The 23,285-nt window shown below is 42.5% G+C and overlaps 1 protein-coding gene across 1 annotated transcript in view; it reads left to right on the top strand.

Annotated features, from left to right (window-relative positions):
- Positions 1-22,900, top strand: part of DOT1L (DOT1 like histone lysine methyltransferase) — a 67,041-nt gene extending 44,141 nt beyond the window's left edge. Inside the window, exons 11-29 of the mRNA XM_059831910.1 lie at positions 1,552-1,658; positions 2,679-2,720; positions 4,125-4,232; positions 4,940-5,174; positions 5,611-5,724; positions 7,222-7,313; positions 10,188-10,289; positions 10,884-11,021; positions 11,675-11,800; positions 12,552-13,030; positions 13,291-13,420; positions 13,468-13,479; positions 14,226-14,372; positions 15,743-15,869; positions 17,257-17,870; positions 18,597-18,802; positions 19,581-19,645; positions 20,126-21,097; positions 22,217-22,900. Coding sequence (XP_059687893.1) covers positions 1,552-1,658; positions 2,679-2,720; positions 4,125-4,232; positions 4,940-5,174; positions 5,611-5,724; positions 7,222-7,313; positions 10,188-10,289; positions 10,884-11,021; positions 11,675-11,800; positions 12,552-13,030; positions 13,291-13,420; positions 13,468-13,479; positions 14,226-14,372; positions 15,743-15,869; positions 17,257-17,870; positions 18,597-18,802; positions 19,581-19,645; positions 20,126-21,097; positions 22,217-22,806 — 4,406 coding nt within the window. The 3' untranslated portion in view covers positions 22,807-22,900. The remainder of the gene's footprint in view (positions 1-1,551; positions 1,659-2,678; positions 2,721-4,124; positions 4,233-4,939; positions 5,175-5,610; positions 5,725-7,221; positions 7,314-10,187; positions 10,290-10,883; positions 11,022-11,674; positions 11,801-12,551; positions 13,031-13,290; positions 13,421-13,467; positions 13,480-14,225; positions 14,373-15,742; positions 15,870-17,256; positions 17,871-18,596; positions 18,803-19,580; positions 19,646-20,125; positions 21,098-22,216) is intronic.
- Positions 22,901-23,285: the final 385 nt, after the last annotated feature.

The following is a 23,285-nucleotide window of genomic DNA, read 5'->3' as shown; positions in this document are numbered from 1 at the left end:
TTCTTAAAAACATGATGGGGAGGCAAAGGGGCCAATGTGTACTACTTCTTTCAGCTAATAAAAGCCCTGATTATGACTCTCAATTGAGCCAGTTCTTTATCCTATTTCAGCTTTCACCCCAGTGTGGATTCATTGGGAATGTTTTCTAGAATGCTGAAGTTTTATATATCAACTGTTATTTAATACTTAATGTGAATGTTGACCTTAAAATTATATAGATGTAGCTAATTAAGATTTGGGTGAATGAGATTGTTTAGCATAAGAATAGATAATAGCTTCCACTAATAGGAAGCTCTTCCAGGGATTCAGATAAGAGGTCCTGAAAAGAAATTACCTTTGTACGCTACAAACAGTGAGGGAAAATTGTGGGAATAAATTTTAGGTCTTAAACCCATTCTGTGACCACACTGGATTTGGGAAATACTAGTATCAAAAGAACATGCATGGGATGTGCAAGGCCTGGGGCTTTTTCCATTCTTAATGGCCTGTTCTAAGTGACACTTCCAGGGAAATGTCATCCACTTAGAGCTCGTGGCATCAAATAGGGCCAATATCCTTCACAGGCAGAGAAGGTGATTTCACTCTGCTGTGCTAGCTTTGTGCTGCTGTCCTGCAAGGTTTTTCATCATACCTTTATTTAGCAGTCATTTTTTTTGTGCCTGAGTATGATTTGAGTCACATGGCTTGCCTGTCTACCTAATGTTTTGATCTAAAGTATGAACAGTTAAATAATTTAAAAAATATCGTGAAAAAGATGAAGCTTTTAGAAGCTTGCAATCTTTTTTCCCAATGCCGTTTTTGCCCTTACTAGTTCCATCTGGAAAAAGAAATGGAAATGTGGAAAGAGTTGGAACAAACCAAGACAAGTATTAAAATGTGGTTAAAATAGTGGTTGAAGTTGCTGAATCCTAAACCTTGCTTTTTGACTCTTCTGGGTAATTTTCTGTTTAATTAGAAGTGTGCCATAATTTCTTCTGCAGTCATGCCACTCACTCAGTGTTCAGTGGTTATGGAAATGCTTAGACACATCCCATACCTATTAATTCTAGGGAATAAAAACAAATACAGGCAAGAAAGCAAATATAAAACATGTTTGTCCCCAGTCCAAATATAATGCAGTTACAGTTTACATGGGTTGGATCTAATGACATTCTGTTGCTGGTTCTATCTAATTAAATCCTGCCTGTTACTGCAGATGTGTTGTCGCTGGGTTCCTCGTAAAAGTTGTCTCTGAGGCACAGGAAAGTTCCATTTGTTAAAAGCTTGCACTAGCACATAATTTTACTCTAGAATGGCTGGCTAGCTCTGAAGAAATGAAAGGTAGATCTTCCAAATTTCTTAAGTTTTCTGTAGGGTGCACGTAGCAAGAGAATAAGAAATTGCTTTTTAAACTTGCTGCAGTGCTTTCTTAGAGGACATTGCTATCTGAGTACAAAATTTGTCTTTTTGTTTTGAATATGCCTTTACTGTTGCATGGCTAGTTTCGGCTGAGTAGAACTGAGTGGCAAACTGGGTGAGCTTTGGTTCCCTAACCTGACTTTCTTCCTTCAGATATTGGCACTATAATGAGAGTTGTGGAACTGTCACCACTGAAAGGGTCTGTGTCATGGACCGGGAAACCAGTTTCTTACTACCTGCATACTATTGACCGAACCATAGTGAGTATAAATACCGGCCAGTAAATCTCTGGCTGCTTTATCTGCTCTGGAGTCAACATGCCAACTTCAGATCCTTGTTCTTGGGAATTGTTTCCATATTCATTTGCGTATTTACAAACATGTAGCACACCTAATTGGAACGGGTGCACTTCATCAGTTACCTGTTCAGACTAGCTGAATGTGCAGATCATACCGGATGGCTTAGCCTTTGGCTGCTTCAGTGCAGCACATTGCACAAACAGTGTAATTATGGACAGTACTATGGTACTCTGTTAATTTGTTAAAGATGTATAGATGTACCAGTACGATTCCTTCTCATGCTCCAGAATACGCAACTATGCAGAATGGTGGTCTTGTGCTATAGAGTCCACACTGAGTAAAGACTCTGTGGGTCTTTTATTCTTCAGTTTGCTTTGTGATTTACAGACCATTTCATTCTATCATATTCAAGCAGTAAATCTCCATTTTAGTTGAACTTTCAGTTGCTGTAGAACCAGCCCAAGCTCCATAACAATGCTGATGCATTCACTGTTTTTTTTTTCAGTTAAAGAAAACAACCAACCCTGTAGTAATGTAAACGTTAGTGGAGAAATAGTTTATTTGCACACTGAGTTTTTAGCAATACGATAGTAAGACTGTTTTTTAAGTCTGCTGTAGTCTAATAATGCTTTTGTTAAAGAATATGCTAGAGTGGAGATAAATATTTTAGTGGAGTACAAGAGTGAAGTAGCTTCATTGTAAATAACCTTCTGCCGAGTGGAGATACATGACACAAAGCTTTAAAACAAGGATAGGCAGTGGTGAAGCTGAGAAAACCTGGTTGAGGCTTGGATTATGCCCTGCTACACAACTTGTCAGTGTCGCTAAAATGAATGAATGTAAATGGCTTTTTGATGTAGCTTATCAAAGAAAACCAGGCAGAATTTCTGCAGTTTTGCATTTGTCTTAAGCTAATATTTTGTTCTTATGTGTTCATCTGTTTTGACTTTGAAAATGACTGTCTTATCTTTCTATTTTCAGCTTGAAAACTATTTTTCTAGTCTCAAAAATCCAAAACTCAGGGTAAGTTTCAGTCATTTTCTGTAGAAAACTCAAAATAATGGAGCAGCCACTACGAGGAATTTAGTCACTTGTTAAAGATGTACAGAATTGATAGAAAATCAAATTTTCTTGATAATCAAGGAACGTGGGCGTGGAGCTAATTGAAGTGAAGCATCATATGCCATCAAGCACTAATACAGTCGTGTTCAAGAGCTTTATAATAGCGAATTAATGGGGCAGCTGCAAGGTGGTTTTTCTCTTGCATTAGATGTCTATAAAGAGCTATCCGTTCATTAAAGAACTGAAGTTAAAGAAGGAAATGATAGTTTGAATCTGTCCCAGTGTTCAGCTGCATGAAAATGAAGCTGAAGAGCGCTCTGAGATATTACTTTTGGGACATGCTATTTGAGAGGTGAAATGTGTTGTCAGTTGCTGCAGTCTGTGCTATCACATGTGGAATTAAAATGCCAGAGGATTTTTGAGACTGGGCTGGGCTGTATTAATCTGAAATAACCAATGGGGCTGGTATTCCCAGATAGAGAATTAAGTGAAGCCACTTAATTTAAAACTTCAGGTGAACGTTTGTCTTCAGACTGACTTGCTTAGTAAGTGTTGAAAACAGACTAATGGTAGCTTTGAGATTGGGTTATTTCAGACTGCTGAATTCAAATTTGGGAGAAGAAAGACTTCTCAGAGTCAAAAGAAAAAATGTGGGGTGGCATCCATGTGCTTTTGAATTTCCCTGCTTTTAACAGTGAGGCTATTTAAATCTGCCATTTATAGTCTAGTTGATAACTTGCTTAAATTGAAGAGGTGTTGGAATTGCCAGACTTCTTATGCAAATTAAACCTCACCTAGAAGGTCCAAGAAGGGCTTCGAGTGAGGTCTTTGAAATTTCCTATCCTTACTGCCTAGTTGAAAATCAAGCTTAAAAGTTGCCATTTCAAGTCATGTAGGATTTTTAAAGTGATGTAGCAACACAAGAAATGTTGGGGGTATAGGTAAAGCTATTGAAATATTTGATAATTTTTTTAAATAAAAACCCCAAAACCAGTAACACCAGTGTGTCATCTGGGGGGGTGCGGTTGTAAGGGGCAGAATAAGGAAAGAGGTTGGAGCTTAATCTCCTTTGCCTTCTGGCTGCATGTTTGAAACCGTTATAGCAGGTCATTCACTGCAAAAGGGTGACTTGTGCTTATCTTCCTTTTCCCACTGAGTGTTGCTTGAGGCAGGGTAAGTTTTTTCTTTCTCTTGCTGGTAACAAAAGGGTTGTGGTTTGTTATTTTTTTTTTTTTAATTAGGCATTGTATGTTAAGAGCACTTACACCTAGCTCTTGTAGAAGACTAAGCTGGGAAACACAGTGGTCTGTATTAAAAAGTGAGAAATATATGACCAAATTGTTGTCTTTTAAAACATTTGTCCAGGAGGAACAAGAGGCAGCTAGACGTCGTCAACAAAGAGAAAATAAGAGCAACACAACTACTCCAACGAAGGTTCAAGAAAACAAGGTGAACATCCTGAATTTTCATAGAGTAAATGTGTTTTCTCTTTAGCTGTGCGTGAAGTCATAATCTGTGTCGGGAAAGACCTGATTCTGTGGGAAGTCTGTGTTTGTTCTGAACATGTAAACTGGTATAGCTGTTGCTGTGGACAAAAATATGATGGAGTGGTTTAGTGAGAGCTGCACTTGAGAATTGCATCACTAATTCTGGAAAAAAAGGCATTGCAAGATGAATAGAACAGTTGGTTGCCCACCCTCGCTTACCTTCAGCACCATCTTGCAGAGCTTTCCCTGAGTCATAACCCATTGAATCGAGTTCAAAGTATGTTGAGTTTCTTTTGCAAAGACTCATTTCCTTTCTCATTCAGTTGCATAATACTGTTAGAAATGCAGTGACTGTTCACGCACAAAAACACAAAGTATTGAATGTACTTGGACTTTTGAATGAAATTTAGTTGAAGAATATAGTCAATACAGGGTGACTAATCAGCTTTTCTTAGACAACAGGTACAGATTTCCTTTTCTGTAATGACTAAGTCCAGAAGAGAATTAGCACAACGTCTTGGGTCTGGGGACAGCTCTTATCCCAGGCAGGTCTATTTCACTGGCAGGTTATTTAACTACAGTGCATCGGTTTCCTTTCATAAAATTATTAAAGTTATTAATGCTTGCTTAAAAGAATGCTGCATATATAGGTAGAAATCACTAAAGAGCTTTTGGCTTTTAAAAATCTCTTAGGATTCTGGTGCTGAAGAAGAAAAGGCTGGGGCAAATTCTGTTAAAAAGCCATCTCCCTCCAAAGCACGGAAGAAAAAGCTAAGTAAAAAAGGAAGGAAAATGGCAGGCAGGAAACGAGGACGTCCCAAGAAAATGAACACTGCAAATACAGAGCGCAAGACCAAGAAGAACCAAACTGCACTAGAACTTCTGCATGCTCAAACTGTTTCACAGACATCTTCATCCTCTCCTCAGGGTGAGTTCAAGGCTGGCAGTGGAAGAAGCCTCCTCCTGCCACATGAGTGTAGATCTGAGGCTCTGAATGCATGCTTGGAGGTCATTCTTCCTTTATTGCTAGTTTCAGTTTGGTTTTGTGTCATAACTTCTCCCTTGCCATCAAAGCAAAGCTCCCCTTGAGATGGTGGTGTGCTTCTGTGAGAAGATGGTCGTTGAATCTGTAGGTACTTGGCCAGAAGCTGGAGCCAAGCTGTGGTTGAGAGCTTGTCTCTGCTGCTGCTGTTCTAAGGATAAATTGTAGATGTCCTTCCAAGCAATTTGTTGCAGTGTGTTGATCTAGCTAAGTTACTGGATCTCTCACTGTAAACGACACCCTTTCCAACGGTAGAGCTACTGTACTTGCCAGAAACACTGACTTTCGTAATCTGAAAGATTATCTTTGTTTCTCTCTTTAGATGCATACAAGTCACCTCATAGTCCATATTACCAACTACCTCCTAAAGTGCAACGGCATTCATCTAACCAGCTACTGGTGACACCTACCCCACCTGCACTACAGAAGCTGCTAGGTAAGACTGTAATGTTGTCACTGTGCTTGTCATGGGAACCGCTACTTTGAGGTTTCTGAACATACGGTAAATGAAAGGGCTACTAATAGCCAGCCACTCTGGAAAGCTGTATATTGAACCGGAGAGGGGGATAGCTTCTTCCCCATCTTCCTCCGCCTGCCCCACTTCTACTGGCATCACCACGGGGTCTCTTCTCTTGCTTGCTGTTGAAGTTGATGTCTTGGTCTGCATTTGTTTTTTGACATTGTTTCAGCTCTCATTTGGCACAAAAGGAAATAAGCTTGGGTTTAGCAGGAATTCAAAATAACTTTAAATGGAAATGGCTAGTCAGAAATAACTTTATTTTAAATGAAACCATTCTCTTATTCTTAAATGACACAGTTTTGGAGAACACTACTCCATTTTCTCTGCAAAACTTAGAGCAAAGTAAATGAGATGCTGTCTGGGTTTTTGAGGCCACGAAGGTGGTGTGGTTGGAAAATATGCTCCATGAGCAAGAGGTAATTTAAGGGAAAACTTGGAGGCTGGTTTTTTGGGTCTTCTGGTTCCTTCCCCCCTCGCCTCCCCCCCCCGCCCCAACTGTTTCTGGCCTTTGACACTGGGCATGAGCCAGTCTAGGATCATCTGGGAATCTGATGTAACGTTCCTGTCTACGTAGAGACCAAGGGCATCTGTGATGTCCTTAACTCCTGCTCTCTTGCTGTGGTGTCTTACAGTTATGATTGATTTCTTACCGTAGAGAAAGAGGGAGAAAAAGAGTAAGTTAAGAGGGACATTTCGTGTTAGGGTGGCAGTGGGGAGAATGACACTTGTCTGGAGTAAACCTTGCTGCAAAAGTCTGTATACCATCTATTACATGTTTTGGCTGCCTGTGATTGCAGACTGGGCTTAATCATGTGGTTGACTTTATGATGAAAAGGCCCCAGTGGTGAGGGCTGGGGAGAGGGAAGGTTCATTGTGTAGTAAGAGACTGGAGATAGAAGGACAGTGAGAAGCAAGTGCTCCTTGGAAGGTAAAGTAAATGCGGGTGTAGAGCTTGTCATCTGTCTGTATGCAGGTAGGAGGAGTACAGCCAGCCCTGTCTTGTGACGCTGGGAGAAGGAGTGCTCTGAGCTGAGGGCTGGTTTTGGCTGTTACAGCTGATCTCTTTTATTATTTCTACTTACAATGCATAAAAAGCTGTTCAACTCCTCTTTCATCATGCAAACACACCATTAGCACCCATCATCTTCCTCTGCTTTTTTGAATGCGTTGTCATGACTTCCACTGGGGTACCTATTATAAGTAGCTAATGGATCCAAGAGTTCAGCTTGCATCACAAGATGGATTTTCAGCATGTTCTAAATTCATCTTTAATGGCTTGGTCTGACTTACAGTCCAAACAAAAAGCAAGAGAGAACAAAGCAGGGAGAGGTGTCAAGGGAAGCAAATGGGGGTAAATAGGAGCATTGCACTTTCTCTCACTTGAAATGCGTCATCTCCTTATTTATTTTACAGACTCTTTTAAGATCCAGTACATGCAGTTCATGGCATACATGAAAACTCCTCAGTATAAAGCAAGTCTGCAACAGTTACTGGAGCAGGAAAAGGTAGGTCTCATTTTTAACATTTCTAAACAAAATTACCAGACTAACAGATACGTTAGATGTGGGGGAAGAAACGCTGATGATCAGAATTGTGTGCACTTAACGTCAGTGCTGCACCAGGCCAATTATAAAGACTCTACCAGAGTAATGCTTAGGCTGAATGATGGTACCTGGGGATTTTATTGCTAACTCGGACAGTCTTTGTGTGCTTAAATTTCCCATCTGCAAACTGGGAAGAGATGCACCTCCCCTCTTCCCTCTGGTGCCCCTCCACCTAATAAGACTTACTTCAGTATTTCTGGTTTTTCCTCTGTTTTGACATGGAGCTGTATGCAGGAAGCTGTTGTCTTGAACCCTGTCCTTTTCTCCCATTTGGGATTGACAGCTGCTTTTCTCCTCTGAATGTCTCATGGGTCACAGGAGCAAGAGGCGGTGGTCAACCTCTCCAGCAGTATGCACTGCCTGAATACATTCCTGCCCTCCATTTAGAGGGGCTTCCCTGCGTGGATGCATCCTCTGAGCTGCGAGTCAAACTGCTCTTAGATAATTAAATTGTGCTTAATCTAGCTGAAGATTGTAGCAACTTTGAGTGATGGCTATCTTGAAACACACAGATAATAATTTCTTGGAACTGAATTTTCTGGTTTTTGACATCCTATTCTTTTCCCACTGTAGGAAAACCTAAACGAATTGAGTACTCTAGCATCAGGATGGCTCATCAAACTTGTAACAAATTGAAGGATGGGATTAAAAAAAGCAAACTGTCATCACTGACTTAAGAGACTTAATGAATCATCCTTAGTATTGATAATGTGTTGAGATTACATTGGTGGGCAAAGTGTAAATTTATCAAGTTGTGGGTTGAAATACATGGAAAGGCAAAGAAAATGCTGCAGCTGTGAAGTGTGGCATTTTTCTCTGCTATGGAGCCATCTCCCCAGCAGAGGGAGGAGATTTACTGGCTAAACACCTTTTCTTCTTGTCTTGCTTTACTTCAATTATGAGTAATTTAATTGCTTCATAAATTAGTCCTGATGAGGGAGACTGTGCTTGCTACTTCTATGGAGGAAGCTTTCCCCACAGAGCTTAACAATAACTTCTGGCCAATTCCAGCTTTTGATAGCCCCTGTGGAAGCGTTCCTTTGCTCTGTGGCCTTTGTGAAAGTGTCAGCATAAAGCCGTAGCATTGTTTCATGGGGTTTTCCGTAATAGGAACTCCTTTTCCAGATGAGAGAGGCTAACTTGTGCCACCCCATTCGTTACTGAGAATTGGTTGATGCTGATGTGGTGGTCATGTAAACCTTTTTTTCTATGGTTGTTTGCATTAGTTTTCACATTCAAACAGCACTTTGAATTTTCAACTTTTTCCGTAGGCAACATATTTTTCTGCTTGTTCTGTACTTGTCAGGAAAGTCAGCTTAAAGTTAACTTATCTCCTTGCACAGAAAACAGCATGAGAAATGATAGTGTGCAAGTATTGTGCCGTACACTGAAAGTATAAATTGAGAATGTGGAAAAGTAATCACTTTGTGTTGTTGTCTGACAGCTTTTTCATGCTTGAAGACATAAAAATGAGGAATTCAGTATGAAAGTATTTTTTTAAAAGGAGTGTTTCACTGAGAGCATGGCAAGTTAAACTTCACAAAACAGAAGCAGAACTTTGCTGGATGAGGTGCTGTTGTATATTCTATTTAATAACTCCCTCTTACGTGAAGGTTTTTCCAGTACAAGAAAAACCGTTGCTGTGATATGATTTTAAAATAAACAAGATGCTCTGAGCTGCTAGTTCGCCAGATTACCCTTAGATGGAGCTGTCAGCTCCTCCACTGCTTGTTGTAAAGGTTAAATGAAATGACTGATGTTGAAAGCATAAATGATTTTTTTCAGCATCACCTATGGCAGTCCGTTTAGCATTGCGATGACTCAACTGTTTTCCCAGGTCGTTGACACGAGAGGCAGCAAGAGCTGTGCGCCAGGTCCTGTGCTTTCTCGCACATGTGGAACTTGCCAGCACTGCTGCTTCACGTCACAAATGGATTGCTTGGAAGGTCAAGGTGCTTTTCGCCCTTGTCCTCCACTTTTTCTGGAGTGATGGCTCAGTTTCTGCACAATTCCTATTTGGCCTCAGCAGCGAAAGTTGGAGAAAAGTGCGATCTCCAGAGCCTGCTCTTCTTGCTGCACTCGTCTTTCAATTGGGAACTGAATAAATGAGACTCTTTAGCCAGTCCTATCCTTGCCCTTTGCTGCTTACATAGTGCATGACCATGAAATGAGTAAGCAAGTATCTGTTTAAGGAATGTTATGGGCAGGAAATGTTCTGTGAGTGGAAGGGTCGGGTGGCGTGCTGAAGTAATTTTGGCATTAGAAGTACAAGTGGTTTGGCTTATTTATGACTTTCCTCCTACCTCCCCCACAGTGTATTTTCATTTACTGTGTGTCTTCCATGAGTATTGTGTAGGAAAACTCTGAATTGGGACTCTGGAGATTTAGATTCTGTTCCCAGTTTAGTAACAGATTTCATACAGATAATCTTTTCCAGTTCCGCTTAGGCTCTATAGGATGTGATTATTATTATTTCTTACAATGTGCTAGGAGGAGAAAATTGAATTTTTAAGATTGTTCTGATTATATTTTACCATATAGCAGAAAAAACTACTTAAAAGCTCTTTTCAGCTTACTTAAATTCACCAGGTGTTGAACACGAACAAATACAGGCTCACAGAAGTCCGAGACAGAGCTGGGTTAGTTCATACATCTCCCCTCTGAGCTAAGATTCTCTCCCAACTTGCTATACAAACGAGGTGTAAACATCTTACTAAGGTGGACCATGCTGCAGTTGGTGCTAAAAGTGTATTTTCTCACTTTTCCCTCTTCCAGGAAAAGAATGCTCAACTACTGGGGACAGCACAGCAGTTATTCACCCACTGCCAGGCACAGAAAGAGGAAATCAAACGTCTTTTTCAGCAGAAACTTGATGAGGTAGCCCTGATCTAGCGGAAGTGGATGTTTGTTAGTCATCTGCATGCAAACAGTTTTGATAAAAATAAGTAAGACCAGAGTAGTCTCAGGTCTTCAGCCTCCATTTTGCAGCTGATCACACTAAATAATGTGGAATCTGTATCACTCTTTGGTTAGGTTTTATCTTCATTTTGCAATTGTGTGCCGCTCTGTATCCAAGGGAAGAGGGTGACAGACTACAGACGCTGTGGTATTTTAGTAAAGGATGCATCCTGTGCTGGTTGAACAAACTTTGTGTTGCTAATGCAAGTTCAGAAGCACAGAAGGAAATGTGGTGGCTCTCTACAAAAATAGTGTTCTTTTGGCTGGCAAGAAACTAAATGCCAATTTTAAAGTTGAATTGTTGGAACAGCAGCTCTGAGTAAGGTACTTTTGTCCTTCCTCATTATCCCTGAGCGATGACAAAGTGCCTTGGAGAATGCTGGGGGACTTCCTGTGAGCCGCATAAGTTCTGCGGATCTCCTCAATGTTACTTTTGAATGTGACAGTCGTGTGGAATTAGGGTGTCAAGACCTTATTGAATGATCCCTTTCCTTCTCACCTTTCATCTTGTAGTTGGGAGTTAAAGCTCTGACATACAACGACCTGATTCAGGCTCAGAAGGAAATCTCTGCTCACAATCAGCAACTGAAAGAACAGACAAAACAGCTGGAGAAGGATAACAGTGAACTCAGGAACCAGAGCTTACAGCTGGTGTGTACAACACTTGTGTCTGAGTAGCAGGGTGATGCTCCCATTTATGTAAGGAGGACAGGTCATGAGCTGAGGGCTGCCCCTGTCTTCAAGGTATCTTAACGAATGAAAAATCATCCAGCTGCTGTAGCTCTTCTGTAACAGAGAAGAATGATGGAGGAAAGAATGCAGGTGGTCCTTTTTCTTGGTGACCTTTTTTTACCTCTAACCAAATGCTGAGGTGACAGTTGGCTCTGGCCTCAGCTGTGTCCTGTAAACAGCTGTGCAGCTGTATGTGCACTTTGTCACTGAATCTGGATCTCACTGGCCAAGAAGTTTATGCAGCGCTTGCTTTGCGGTAGCCTTAACTCTGTGTTGTTCATCTTGGTAACTCAAACTGTTAAGGTGGGTGAGGGGGAAATCTGGATGTGGAAGTGGTTAGGGAGGCTGGGTGGTAACACTGTTTTTAGAAAGAACCAGGCTACCTCCTGCCACATTATTTGGTCACCACACGACCATTTTGGTGGCATTTGGCTTAAGCTGAGGGGAGTTTTCAGTGGGCTAAGCAGCTTCTTGCACATATCCATTTGAAAGGTGCATGGCTTTCAGCTTGCACCTTGGGTGGTGTGAAGTGGTGAAAGTTGTCTTGATCTGTTTATCCTGTGTCTTTGCAGCTGAAGGCACGGTGTGAAGAACTGAAGCTGGATTGGTCGACATTGTCACTGGAGAACTTGCTGAAGGAGAAGCAGGCATTGAAGAATCAGATTTCTGAGAAACAAAAGCACTGTTTGGAATTGCAGGTAGAGGGCAAGAATCAAATCTAGAGTCACCAACTTGGGGTAGCTCTTGGGCAATGGGCTGGTTAAGGGTACCTGACTAAATATGATGTTAAAGGATAAGCTGCGTGGCTGTTTTTCTTCCCCACCTTTTAAAGAAAGTAGATGCTATGACCTGATTCCTTGGTACTGCTGTGGAAGAAGGAATCACGGTTTATCATGAAATATAATTAAAAAGCATGACGTGGTAAAAAGAAAGGTCCTGCTTGTTTGCATGATATGTGGCTTCATGGTAGTGTCTTCTGTGTGCTCTGACATCTTGATTCAGGAATCAGCTCCCACAGAATGTCACTTACCATAGTAAAATTAAACTCCTGTGACTGAAGAACTTTTCTTTCCCTGTGAGATTAGCCCTAGAGCTAATCCAGCCTTTTGCTGGATGCCTTGACATGGAGTGACTGTTTCCTTCAATGACTGGCAGTATTGAGTTACTCCATACTCTCTGGATAAGTTGTTGATATTTTATGTTTGCTTTCAAGATCTGACAAGTGCTTTCTAAGTATAAAGTCTCTGAGCCTTTCCCCTTACCTGCGCCTTTTGGTCTCAAGCTCAGAGCAGCATGTTGAAATTTGTTTCCTAAATTGTGGGTCAGTTGTTCTGCATTGTTCCCAGAAATGGGGCCACTTTTCCTGAGAAGCATATCAAGGCAAAACTCCATAATGTGATAAAATTGTTAAGTGTAGTCTTTAATCATTGTCCTTCTCTTCATTTAAAGATCAGCATTGTGGAACTTGAGAAAAGTCAAAGACAGCAGGAGCTCATGCAGCTGAAATCGTACACGCCATCTGATGAGTCACTGTCAGTACAGCTACGCAATAAAAACCATTTGAGCCGTGATCCTGAGGCTGATCACAGCAGGTTCCAACTGGAGCTTGAATGCTCTAAGTTTCCTATGCCCCACATCAATGGCATGAGCCCTGAACTGTCCATGAACGGCCATGCTACTCCCTATGAAATTCATAACACTTTCAGCAGGCCCTCTTCCAAGCAGAACACCCCTCAGTACACGACCTCTCACCTGGACCAAGAAATAGTTCCGTGTACCCCAAACCACAGCAGCAGACAGAAGGCAGACAAGATGACAAGCTTGTCCTTACCTGATTATACCAGGTTTTCCCCAGCTAAAATAGCACTAAGGAGACACTTGAATCAAGACCATGCAGTCAATGGAAAAGCAACAACTAATGAGATACAGAGGTGAGAGTGGTCATTTCCTAGGATGGGAAAGGAGGGGTAATACTGTTGCTTGTTTTTAATAACAGTGGTTTATTTGGATTGTAGAAAAATACTCTTAAAAGTGGAATTTTATACACTTGTAAAAGTTTTGTGTCAGGAAAACCAGCGGTGCCAGCTGATGGGGTAAATAAGGTGGTACAGTGCCTTGAATTTGGTATGGGAATTCCTTGCAAAGGAGAAGTCGTTAGCTTTTGTATTCTAACAATCATATATTTCTGTTCCAGAGCTGACCATGTCAAAGAGAATGGCCTTACATATCCAAGCCCTGGTATTTCAAATGGCATAAAGCTGAGTCCTCAGGAAACTCGGCCCTCTTCCCCAGTGGCCTTACCAATTGCAGGCGAGAAGGTGAGAGATTTGCTGCTGCTCAAGTGCAGAGATGTTACACCTGGTAGAACAAAGAAAAAGTTGGCCAAACTAGGGGATGCAGGCATGCTCCTTCCTGTGGTCAGCTCGGCATGGAAAATAACACAAAATACAGTAGACGTGGTACAATAAAAAGAAGGAACTGGCTAGATGGAGAGAATACTGTGCTCGTGAAAGATGTGCTTACCTCTGAGTTACTGGTTTGCGTATGAACTGTGCCAGTAATGCAGTAGGACTTCTTTTTGATCTGGTGTGTATCTACTTGAACTTGAAAAGTAGACTCTTCAATAGTTAAAATAACAAAAAATTGTCCACATAATTGGTCCAGCCATGAATCATATTGGTGCTCACTTCAGAGCAAGCAGGTGCCCTCCAACAGGAGGTTACCATGGAAATATTTCTGGCTACTACACCTTCTGCGTACAGAGGGCCTCAAGATATGAATTCTGTCAGATGAGTGCTTTTTGCAGAGCTCTAACGAAGACACTAGGAAATGAGCTTGCCGAAGGCATCCTTATGCTTGGGGCCAGCAGTAGCTTTAATTTACATATTTCTATGCTGTTGGATATTGCTGTCCCAGTAGACTGGTGTTGGTAACAAAGCTGCTCCCTGCATGCCCTGTCTTTCCTATGTAACCATCACTCTTAATTGTGTAATTCTTTAAAAAAAAAAAAAGGGGGGGGGGGGGACATGACAAAATGCAAAGGAGCAGTTTACCGTTAGTTTAAAAAGTCTTTTCAGTAATAGCATGGAGTTGAGAACATTACTTTCTCTTTTGCATTTACAGGTTTTGAGAGAGAGAACCTCTGTGAGTAATGGAGAAACTATCACCAGTCTACCTATCAGTATTCCTCTCAGCACAGTGCAGCCCAATAAACTCCCTGTTAGTATCCCTCTGGCCAGCGTAGTCCTACCTAGCCGTGTTGAGAAGGTGGTGAGTAAGGGATTGTCAACACTTTCCATCCCTAACTAAAATCACACTGGGCAGTAATGGGGTGCTGTGCACCAGAATCCTTAGTGGGCTGCTAATCTCGAATGCCTGATGCTTCGGGGGAGACTGCTGTTGGGATGCATTCTCTTGGCTCTTAGTCATTCTGTAGATTTTTCCTGTGATTTGCCTGTGGGGTGGTGGTATTTCAGCCAGGAAGGAAAGTAAAGTACATGCCTCAAGAGATCCTAGTCTTAAATGTCTGGCTGGGTGGAAAACGAGCAGAGTCTGAGAGTTTGTGGCAGGCAAAGCAGAGAATCACACAAGTCAGTTTCTTAGCCCCTGCCTTCTTGCATGACCCTGGGAGACAAATTCTTTTGTCTCAGTTTGGTCATCTCAAAATTGTCTATCACATACGTGTGTAGGATGAACTTGAATAGTGCCTTGAGGCTGTAATACCTAATGTGCAAGTGACTGCTCTGTAGCAGCAGAGAGCAACTAGAGAATTTTTGGGGCCACCTCTTTTTGAAATCCTGTTAAGTCCATGCTACTCTCAGTGGCAGAGGAGTTTAAAAAAGCCTGGTCCAGTTTCTCACAAATGTTTGTCACAAAAGTGTTACAGTAGAGAACTGAGAAGCATTTGCTGCTTTCACGTGAGAGCTGTGAATTTGGAATCCATCCACAAATGCCTGCCTTACAATCCCATATTTGGACAGCTGGAGTTGTTTCATAGTATTGAATCCATTATCTTTTTCCAGCTGTAGACTTTTAGTTGTAGCAGAACTACAGTCTGCCCAGCTCCGAACAGAAGTCGGATGTCCTCAGAGAGAGAGAATGTTAGCTCTGGATGGCATCTCTCACTTCAACACATTGTTTATTCAGGCTACCATTTCACAGTTGTTTTGCCTGCTTTAGGAGAACACCTCTTGTTAGTCATACCCTCAGATAGTATACCAGAGAACATAGCATAATGCATTTCATGTTCAGTTTGGGGGAACTTCGTGCACACAGGCTTGGGAACATGATACAACTACTTGTTTCCTCTCTGGCTGCCTGTGAAACAGTGGACGGAGGCATTCGTTCTCTGATTGCAGTGCTGTCCTGAGTCTAAACTTTCTGGGACGATGAGCCTGTTCTCTCTCTATCTGCATGGTATCTGTTGTGTGCTAGATACTATTGCAATATAATTAATCACGGTATTTATTTTTGTCCCATAACATGCTGATCTATGTTTTTCTCAAAACAAGCAAAATCTAGGACATTTAGGAAGTAGAGCCACTTTTCTTGGTAGATCTACTAATGCATGTGAATTTTGTTTAAACTGTTGACTTTTGAGTATACCTCCTGTACTAAAACGCCTGTTTCTCTCCCCCCAGAGAAGCACACCTAGCCCAGTTCATCAGAGTAGAGACTCATCGACACTTGAAAAGCAGATTGGTGCTAGTTCTCATAATGGTGTAAGCAATGCTGCTGGAAACAAGCCACTGGCTTTGGCTACCTCAGGTAACAGCCTCATCTACGCGAAGGTGCGCTGTCTTGTCATGACAGCACCCCCAAAAGCACGCATCGGAGTTTTCCGAGCACTTCTTGTCAGGTCATTCAGGCAGTAGAGCTCTAGATAAATGTGCATTTTGTAACGAGACCAAAGAATCATGGATGATGATGTTTTGAGACAGTATGTGCCTACAGCTTGGATGCATTCTGGCATAAAGCATTGGTTTGATGTGCCTTTACCTGAACTGCATCACTTTGCAGTGTAAATAAATAATTGCTTTTGTAAATTCTTCTATGTAGATTGAGATTCCTGCCTCTACAATGTGGCAAACTAGCAAAGTGTTGCATAGCTATGCTATGAGCTGATGATCTGGTTTTAAAAGTTTTATTTTACAGGGTGGTGGAGTTTTTTTAATAGAAAAATTAATTTCTTGATGCAGGTCACAATGGTACCTCATGAGCAGTTGTAAAGGCACAGGTATCTGGGTAGGAAGAAGGGTCAAATGGGAGAGGGTAGGGATACCTTTAAGTGCAGACATTGCTTCTGAACTTGCTCATCTGTTGAAATTGTGGCCTTTAGCTGTTCAGGCTATGGAAATGTTGTGGACCAGGAAAAGTAGGTTCTAGCATACAGAAGCTATTCTACAGCTGATCCCTCATCAGAGTGCATTTGTTCTTAATGTTTACCACCTTGAGGGGCTTGTGTTGTTCCTAGCATCTGTTTTGCAAAGAAGGGCTTGGCTGCAGTGTTCTATAAAACCAATGAAGTATTTAAAAAAACCTTGTTGTAAAACAATACCATGTTCCCTTCTACCCCCTTCATTTAGACAGCCCAGAGACAAGGTCTTACTAGAGCACAAAACCCATTTATGATACACCATGGCAAATACTTAATTCCCTTTCCATGCTTCCTCCCATGTGGCATTCTCTGCCACAATTTCTATAAGATCCCCTGTCACTTCCTAAGCCACAGCCTTTTTTTTAAGTTTGAGAAGGAAGTGGACTGAATTTGGCCGTCTGTTTCCTTGACGATAGGAAGGAGTGGAGAGTACAGGAGCCCTGTTTTAAAAAGGCGTACTAGTTCAGAAGAAACTTAACGCTTGCATTCCATTTAAAAACCGGGTAGAGCATAGGCTATCTCCCTGTAACACATGAATTTTCCTGAACTGGCAGAAGAGTAGTGAAAATTGTTAACCCCTAACTGAAATCGTCAGCACGCAGAGCCACGTTCTCAACTGCACTGTGTAAAAAGCAGCTGTGCAGTTTCCCGTGTAATACACGGCTGCTGGCTGATCTAACGCAGGTAGAGCTGAAACTGCTCCCAGTCATCCCAGAAATCTAGCACTGTCAACTATCACTCAGCAGAAGCAATGATGTATACTTTCCCTTTCAACAGGTTTTTCTTACTCTTCTGGCTCCGTGGCAGTCAATGGAAATCTTACAAACAGCCCAGCCCATCTTAACCATAGTGTTGATCAGGCAGCTCTGGACGACTCTGGGAGTCTGTTTAACTCAGTAGGGTCTCGGAGTTCCACTCCACAACATCCTTTGCTAATGATGCAGTCAAGGAACTCTGGGCAAAACTCCCCTGCTCACCAGCACTCAACAAGCCCCAGGTTAAATGGCACCTCCCAGAGCCTGGTAGGGGTATTGCAATATGCAGATGCTCAGAAGATGTTTGCCGAAGGAACAAAGGGGGATCTTCAGTCTGATGCAGCGTTTTCAGATCCTGAGAACGAGGCCAAGAGAAGAATCATCTTTACAATCTCTCCTAATACAGGACATGTAAAACAATCCCCTTCCAACAAGCACAGTCCTCTGCCCACGAACGGTCGGCTGGACTGTGGCCAAGCACACGCGCAGGATGGGAAGAAGCGAGGCCGGCGGAAGAGATCCTCTACTGGGAATCTCGGCGGGAACTCCGGGGTCTCCCCCAAACGCAAATCCTTACCTACTGTGTCTGGACTCTTTACGCAACCATCAGGTTCACCGCTCAATATCAACTCCATGGTAAGGGCAAAAATGAAGAGCTCTAGCAAGAGAGAAGGGTCTGGGAAAGCTCTTTGAATTAGAAATAAGCTTCAGCTGTTCTGTTCTTTAGCATACTCTCAGGCTGTTACAGTGCTGGTAGCTAGAGTTGGCGTGAAGACCTGTTGTGAAAATGGCCCCTCTGAGAGGCGAGAGAGAATTGCTGAAAAGTTGGTGAACTATTGCTGTATAGGTAGAACATCTTCAAGGAGTTCTTTGCTGTCAGAGCATTAAAAATTAAAAATAATCTCTTCCCTTATGACAAAGACCTTGTTTCTGCAGTGAAGTTGATTTTTAGGCAGTAGGTTAAAATATTTTGAAAATAGTTTAAACTAAGATTGACTAAATAGTTTAAGAGTGCCAGAAGCATATGGCATTCTTGCATAACTAAGCCAGCTATACAAGTTGTGTTCATGTGATCCTGCAATGGTGGTTTGGAAAAAAAAAAGTGATTATCCCATGTCTTCATTTCTGTGTTGAAACATGAAAACGAAGAATGAGAATTAGATGTTTTCCAAATTCTATTAAAGCTTTCATCCTGGGCTCTAATGCAGGGTGGTGGAGTATAACAACGGCAGTGCTAACCAAGCAGCTGTTGGCGTATCCTAAAGCTGGGCAAGTTAAGCCTGCTTTTAATATCCTTAACAAGATGCCTTGTTTCTAAAGGGATACTCTCATCCGTAACTGCTTTCTTTCCTTCTTGCCCAGGTCAATAACATTAACCAGCCTTTAGAAATAACAGCCATTTCCTCTCCTGAAAACTCCCTGAAGAACTCTCCTGTTCCTTACCAGGACAATGACCAGCCTCCGGTACTGAAAAAGGAAAAGCCGATCATTCAGACTAACGGCGTTCATTACTCTCCTCTAACATCAGATGAAGAGCAGGGATCTGAAGATGAGCACAATAGCAGCAGGTGAATACACAGGCATAGGTTTCAGGATGAGATTCAGGTTTCGTATCTGAGAGCTGATAACGGTGCTCTAAACTGCAGAGGTGTGTTAAGCCTTCTTTGTTCCCTTTGTTGCAGACAGATTCCGTTATGCCAAGCCTCTTACGCAGCTGAAATTATGAGTAGGGAAGGTATTTAGGCAGTAGTACTTGAATGTGGGAACCTACTCTTGCTGTGTTTGCAAGGCTGACAGAGTCTGGCCTGTGAAAGAACTAGTGTAGAAATGATTTATTTTTACTATGTTTCTTTGTAGAGTACTGAGGCTGTGTGTAATCTTTAGCTAAGAATCTGTCTGCCCCCCACTCCCAGTTTCAGCTTGATTCGAAATTCTTCACTTCCTGCCCCACACTGTTGATGTGTTGCTCTGAAAACTGAGTACTTGCCAGCCTTTGCCTGCCTGTGGGGTGCAATTTTTTTTCTTGTTTAAGGTGCTGGAAAAGTAACCACTATAGAAATGTGAGCAACAGCCTCCTTCTTGTTGTGAAAGAAGAGCAACAATGAAGTCCTCTGAATGTGCACTAATCTTGGCAAAGAGCACAAATTCTATAATAGCTTCTACTTAGTTTGTGGTGGATATTTTGTGCTTTTAAATTCCTTTACTAACATACAGCTTTCTGTTTGACTTGGTTTTATATACTGTAGTCAACTGTTAAGACGTGAACATGAAGAAGATAGGTTATGAGGGCAAAAGTGCAACAAAAGATCTGCAATGAGTGCTATAACCTTTTTATTTTTCCACTAGAATTGAAAGGAAAATTGCAACAATATCATTGGAAAGCAAATCTCCACAGAAGACTGTTGAAAATGGTATGTGTGAGGGATGTTTATTCTTTGTTGTAATGGTTGGTCTTGGGAATGGGTGTCTGCCACTGTTGTTTGTCAGCAGCAGGCTTTTCTGTGCTTCCGTGCTGCTGAGCAGTGTGCAGTTCTGCGAGGGCTTTGCATAATTGTAATTAAGACAGGTGGCTGATAATTACAGGTTTTGCATCAGTTCTTTCTGTAGTCACAGGTCACCAAAGGTGACCAGTTTTTTCACTGACTCAGGGTTTGGGAAGGGATCTGTAGTACAAAGACTGAGGAAAAAGTAGATCAGCATTCTCAAAGTTTTCAGAGCATTAAACTAAATTTTAAGGACTTTTAGGTGACTTCACAAATATTCCTGCCTTTGGATCAGAAATAGAATTACAGACTGATAAAATGTGGGTGTTGAAAGGTAAAACTCTGTTCTTAATGAGCGGATTCAGTGAATACTGTTTTTTGACGTTTATAAATTTTCTTCCAAACTAGGCGGCAGCTTATCTGGGAGGAAACAAGCACAAAGCAACGAGAACATAAACAGCAGTAAATGGAAATCTACTTTTTCACCAATATCTGACATCAACCTGACCAAAACTACAGATAGTCCCTTGCAGTCGGTTTCATCTCTGAGCCAGAATTCGCTGTTTGCCTTCAGGCCGTCCTCCGAGGATAGCCTTGCCATCGACGCCAAGATCGCAGCACACACAAGGAAGAGCATTGCCATGCCCTCGTCTGGGGCAGATGGGCTCAGCCCTAGTACAAACTCCACTAACGGATTCACGTACAATGGTGGACTGTCAACTGACATTGGTTTACACAGCTTTATTGATGGTGCTTCTCTTCCGCATAAGGCTTCAGACGTGACGACTTCCAACTGCTCCCTGGGTTTCCAGTCACAACGAAGCAAAGATGTGGGGATATCGGAAACGAATCCTTTTTTGAACAAGAGGCAACTCGAAGGCCTCAGTGGCACGAAAGGAGAAGACTTAAATCGGTCAGGGGTCAAAGGCAAAGAGATCAGCGAAATAAGCATTCGTACTGGGGGTTCTTCAGAAAAAAACTCTTTGCAGCATAACGGAAAGGTCGGCAAAGGAAGGGACCGAGATGTGGAGTTTAAAAATGGCCACAACCTTTTCATTTCTGCTGCTGTTTCATCTGGTGGCCTTCTGAATGGTAAAAGCCTTTCTACTGCTGTTTCTTCAGCAGGCAACCCAGCATCTTCTGTTCAGACGCACCATCCTTTCCTAAACACTTTGACCACTGGATCGCAGTTCCCCCTCGGCCCCATGGCCTTGCAAGCAAACCTCAACTCGGTGACAAATTCCTCAGTATTGCAGTCCTTATTTAATTCAATGCCAGCTGCTGCCAGTCTGGTCCACGTGTCATCAGCTGCAACCAGACTGACTAATTCTCACACTATGGGGAACTTCTCTCCTGGGGTTACAGGTGGAACAGTTGGAGGTAGGCAGAACTCTTTCTCTGGTATAAGACAGGGCCTAAAGGAAAGTCTGACACTGCCTCTCCAGGGGTGAAACCCTTTCACTTCTGCAGGATGTGAAGCAGATCTGTCCCACATAACCGGTCTCCTCTATCTCTCGGAAATGCTAGGATGAGTTCAGTTCCCCACAGTGAAATCTCATGAGCTTTGTCTACTAGATGAGCTTGTTGTATCACCTTAACGAAAGAATACACCCAGACTTTGTGATTTCATAATGTATGCGTGTTCAGATGTTGCTGTGTTGGAACCAACTTAGGTCCGCCTGCAGGTAAAAGATTTAACTTGTTGTGGTACCAAGTTAAGGATCTCTAACTTGTCAACTTGAGTAAAGGTTGAGATTAGGCCTTGAATGGATTTAGCATGATCCAGGAAGAGCAAAACATCAGTGCCTCTTCAGAGGAGATGGTGTTGGGAATTGCGTAGCATTCTGGCTCTTGAGTGGACATGAAGAGCGTTTCTTTGCCAGGAAGGGCAATGCCATATGCACCTTGCACTTCTGGGATTCTGCACAGGCTTGGCTTCTGTGGCCCAAACCGGAGACAAGCTGGCAGGACTAGAAGATAGTCTGAACCTGCCGTTACTAAGTGTCCAAGGCAGTTTTTCTTACCTGTCCATAATCATTCAGGCACCATGTCGGGAAATCCTAACTCTCACATCTCTCAGCACATAGATTTGCTGGAAATACAATCTCCCCTCTGCTGCCCTGTAAGTGGGAAAGCAGGAGGGTGGGGAGGGAAGAGCAGCAGTTTGAGTCTTCAGATAAACAACTCTAGAGACCACGTAATCTCATCAAAAGTCTGCCTGTGTGGTATAGAACTGACAGTTCTTGGGTCTGACCATTTTTCCTCGTGGCATTTAGAGGTTGGCAGTAGGAAAGGTAAGTAAAATCTTTTGTACCTCCTGGCCTGCACCATTATCTCTCATTGCTTGCTACCTTCTCATGCTGCATATTTTTGGGGCTGTAACTATTATAATTTTGCTTTTTTCTTTTTTTTTTTGGTCCTTTTTGTTTTGTTTCTCTTGTCACTTGAGACTGTACAAAGCCCATCTGTTGAAGCTGAGTTTTTCTCTCCTGTTTGCAGGTATTTTTAACCATGCGGTGCCTTCTGCCTCCTCTCCTCATCAATTTGGAGCCAGTTTCAGCAGCAGTGCTGTCTCTAGCAGCACAGTGCTAAGCTTAAACCCTCTGCAGGCTGTTGCCAGCACCTCATCCTCATCCTTCCCACCCCCTTCCTCTAATTTAGTAACATCTAGTGAGACTAGATCTGCTCAGCACCTCAACAGAGCGCCAGTGCAATCTGTTTTCCATTCCCCTCCGCCCCCTCCTAACGTTTCATTGCCCCCACCTCCTCCATTACTTGCTTCTAACTCTGAGCCTGCGCTTCTGCAGAACCTGCCATCCATCCCACCCGGCGAAGCTTTTTTGCCATCCTCTTCTGCTGCTTCTGTCCAATCTGCTAATGCTTCTTTGTCTATTAAGCTAGCTTCTCTCCAGCACAAAACCTCCCGCCCCTCCTTTACAGTCCATCACCCGCCCCTGCCCCGTTTGGCGCTGGCACAGTCCGCGCCCATGATCACGCAGTCCAACGCAGCTGGCACGTCCGCTATGTGGGTTACACTTGGCATGCAGTCTCCTTATGCTTCGCACCTTTCTGGGGTTAAGCCACGATAAAGAGCTTGCTTAGCTAACAGTTCTTATTTTGTAAGGTAAGGCTAGAGAAAAAAAAAGAGGAGTTTTGTGCGAGATGCTGAATGATGCTTCTTCCTTTTCAGAGATAGGTTGGGGATGGGCTCTGTGCAACAGAGAAACCTCTAAAATGTGGGAAGCAAATAATCTGATGGCAGAGGATGGAGAGTCTTAACACTCTCTGTTCTGGGAGTCAGGATTTCTCGACAAGGAGTGCTCGCAATGGTAACTCTGGTCTGTCTCATCTGACATTAGGATTATGTTCAGGTTGGGATCACTTCATGAAAATGTTTATTTCTGAAGATCAGTAATCAGGAAGAAATGTCTATTTTTAAGTATGGTTTTATACACTTGAAGTGGTTGTTGCCTACTTTGATTCCCCCCTTCCCTCTTCTTGCCCTCTGACACTGTTGCATCTCCACAAGTCCATGTTTGCATAGTGTTAGGATGCATGATGGTGCTGC

The sequence above is a fragment of the Gavia stellata genome, chromosome 32 (assembly GCF_030936135.1).
Source record: "Gavia stellata isolate bGavSte3 chromosome 32, bGavSte3.hap2, whole genome shotgun sequence".
Taxonomy (NCBI): domain Eukaryota; kingdom Metazoa; phylum Chordata; class Aves; order Gaviiformes; family Gaviidae; genus Gavia; species Gavia stellata.
Note: the sequence above shows the minus strand (reverse complement) of the source record. Positions and strands in the feature narration are given on the sequence as shown.